The sequence below is a fragment of the Otolemur garnettii genome, unplaced genomic scaffold (assembly GCF_000181295.1).
Source record: "Otolemur garnettii isolate 467f Iridium unplaced genomic scaffold, OtoGar3 scaffold00094, whole genome shotgun sequence".
In the NCBI taxonomy this organism is placed as follows: domain Eukaryota; kingdom Metazoa; phylum Chordata; class Mammalia; order Primates; family Galagidae; genus Otolemur; species Otolemur garnettii.
In genome coordinates this window covers 1,089,137-1,091,806 of record NW_003852489.1, presented here as the reverse complement: position 1 = coordinate 1,091,806, position 2,670 = coordinate 1,089,137, and the positions used below count along the sequence as shown (strand labels likewise).

General features: G+C 31.3%; 1 protein-coding gene across 4 annotated transcripts in view; it reads right to left on the bottom strand.

Annotated features, from left to right (window-relative positions):
- Positions 1 to 2,670, bottom strand: part of DGKE (diacylglycerol kinase epsilon) — a 26,733-nt gene that overhangs the window by 16,243 nt on the left and 7,820 nt on the right. For all 4 annotated transcript variants that reach the window (XM_003795559.3, XM_023516633.1, XM_023516634.1 and 1 more), the window contains one exon: positions 1,120 to 1,279. In XM_003795559.3, coding sequence (XP_003795607.1) covers positions 1,120 to 1,279 — 160 coding nt within the window. The remainder of the gene's footprint in view (positions 1 to 1,119; positions 1,280 to 2,670) is intronic.

Below are 2,670 nucleotides of genomic sequence, written 5' to 3'. Positions count from 1 at the left end.
CTTAAGCGATTCTCTTGCCTCAGCCTCCCAAGTAGCTGGGACTACAGGTGCCCGCCACAACGCCCAGCTATTTTTTGGTTGCTATTGCAGTTGTCATTGTTGTTTTAGCTGGCCCGGGCCGGGTTCGAACCTGACAGCCTTGGTGTATGTGGCTGGCGTCCTGGTACTCACTGAGTTACATATGCCACCAGCAAAAGTGACATTTAAGATATAAAATTTTAACTTGGAAAAAGTGCAATTTTAAAACAAAATAGTTCAATTATTTTAGTATATTAAAATAGGAAATAAATAAATAAATTGTATAATCTTTCCTTAACAGCCACATACAGACTGACAGATATATTTACTTAGCATAGGATTTTATGGCACACCATAATTACATTTTATGTCCTCCCCTTGGTTTTGATCTTTTATTTAAGTTTATTAACTTGAAGAATCCTGGCTCTGATTCTTCTTAAATATAATCTTAACTGTCTCACACAATGACTTAACCTTTTAGAAATCAATTACATGAGAAAAAAACCTTTTTTTCCACAGAATTAATAAGGCTAAATTTAATGACAATAACAATGTTTAACATAAGGATTGAGAACAAAAACTTCATAAAGAACAAATGAAGATAAATACATTCAGAAGAGAAATCAGACAATTGCTGCAACGAAATATTAAGCAATAATAATAGTAATAATGCAAAGAAAGTAACATTCACATTGTTAGACAGAAGTATGTCTATTATATAATACTTTGATCAGTTAACCACTTGTTCTTATTTTGTTTTTTCCAAAGTCTCAAAAAAATAGACAACTAGTATTTATAAATAAAAGTAACAGATAATTTCAAAAGAACAGATCACGTCAAATCTTATAGACAATAGAAAAAGAAATACTTCAAAATTATTCTACTTAATCTGGATACACCTGATATTAAAATTGGAGAATATATATTATTATAAAGGAGAAATTATAAACATATTTCACTTATAAATGAGGATGAAATATGATAAACAACATATTAACATGTTGGATTAAAAATTAATGTTTAAGTAATGTACTTTGGTCCAAATTAAATATAATTTATATGAGAATTGGTCAATTACATGAGAAAAAAACCTTTAATTACCATTTCATAATCTGTTTTTTTGTCTTTACGCATCTGATTAATGGCGCTTAAATAACTTGGCGGAATGATGAGGTTTTTGAATTCTCCAAAATCACACTTTTCATTCTTTAAGCTACTTTTCATGCACTCATCATGTACTGTTTTCTGGCACCAAATACACCTGAAGAAAGAAACAAAGACATTAACTTTAAACTATAATCTTATTGACCCAAAACCCAATCATTTTTGTAAATAAACAAACAAACAAACAACAATTTCATCCTTATTTAAGCATAGAATGTGGCAAATACAAGATAATATAACCATATCTGCATAATGAAAACAGAGCAGTAACACTTGAACATCATTTGTTTCTGAAAGTGTGACTTGGCACCCTCAAGATCCATTTAGGGTATCTGTGTCAGATTAAAATAAATAATAATACTAAGAAGTTATTTCATCCTCATTTTCTCAAAAGTATACAGCGAAGTTTTCCAGAAGCTTTATGACGTGTGCCATAATAACAGAAGCAGATAGAGAATCTAGCTGAATCTCAAGTCAGATAATGCACAAAACTGTAAAATAATTTTACTCTTCCTTCCAAATTTTCATTTTTCATAAAGATACGTTACTTATGTTATCCTTATTATTTTAAAATGAACTAGTATCTTACCAGTTTCTCGGTTTTAATTTATAGCATGGCAAATGTCGATATAATCTACATAAACCAAAGCTGATCTAGAACAACAGTTTTATGCATATTTGTGCTTTGATAGATGGGTTTGTGAGGCCTGAAGTCCTTGCTAATCAAATGCCCTGCTGACCTCGGCCCTTGAAGAGTTTCCCAGGGTCCAGTTTGAAAAGCTCTTAGCTCATCAATATAAATAAAATAGTCCATTTGTTTTTGGCAGTTAATATAAAACCAATTTGTGTTTGCTTTTCAAATATAGAAAGAACAGTGGGATTCAGATTTGTCTCTAGTTTGGATCTAATTCATGGACCAAACTGGGAAGCGTGCTCGGAAAGGTCCCAGGTTTCTATTATTAATCTGCTAAGTATTTAATCCACTCAGGGATAGGCAGATCTGACTAGACAAACAGAAGAAGGGCATCAGAAAAGAACTGTTATGATTAAATGAATTAAAAAAAGAAGATAAATACCCTTTTACCCTGAGCTCTTTCTAGTTTAAGGCTGTTTTTTGCCTTTGGATATTCAGATTTGTCAAGTAATTACTGCTGTTTATTCAAGAGACCTACTGATGTCTAAAGAACAATGATCTACATAATCTGTTAAAGAGAATACCATAAATAACTTGCACAATAACGTTTTTGATACTGGTTTTCTATTTTTCTTTAAACTTTATTCAAATTAATATGAGGGTACTATTTTTAGCTTATATTGTTCTCCCTTCTAGGGTAAAGTTCCATTTGTAGAAGAGCCCCTCACCCAGGGGGTCTGTTGATACTTAGTCTCAAACTAAGCTTGATATAATAGGATTGGTTAAATACTGAGGTATAACACCTCCCTTTATTGGTCTATCACTAATATACTTTAAAATAGTATATTATTATT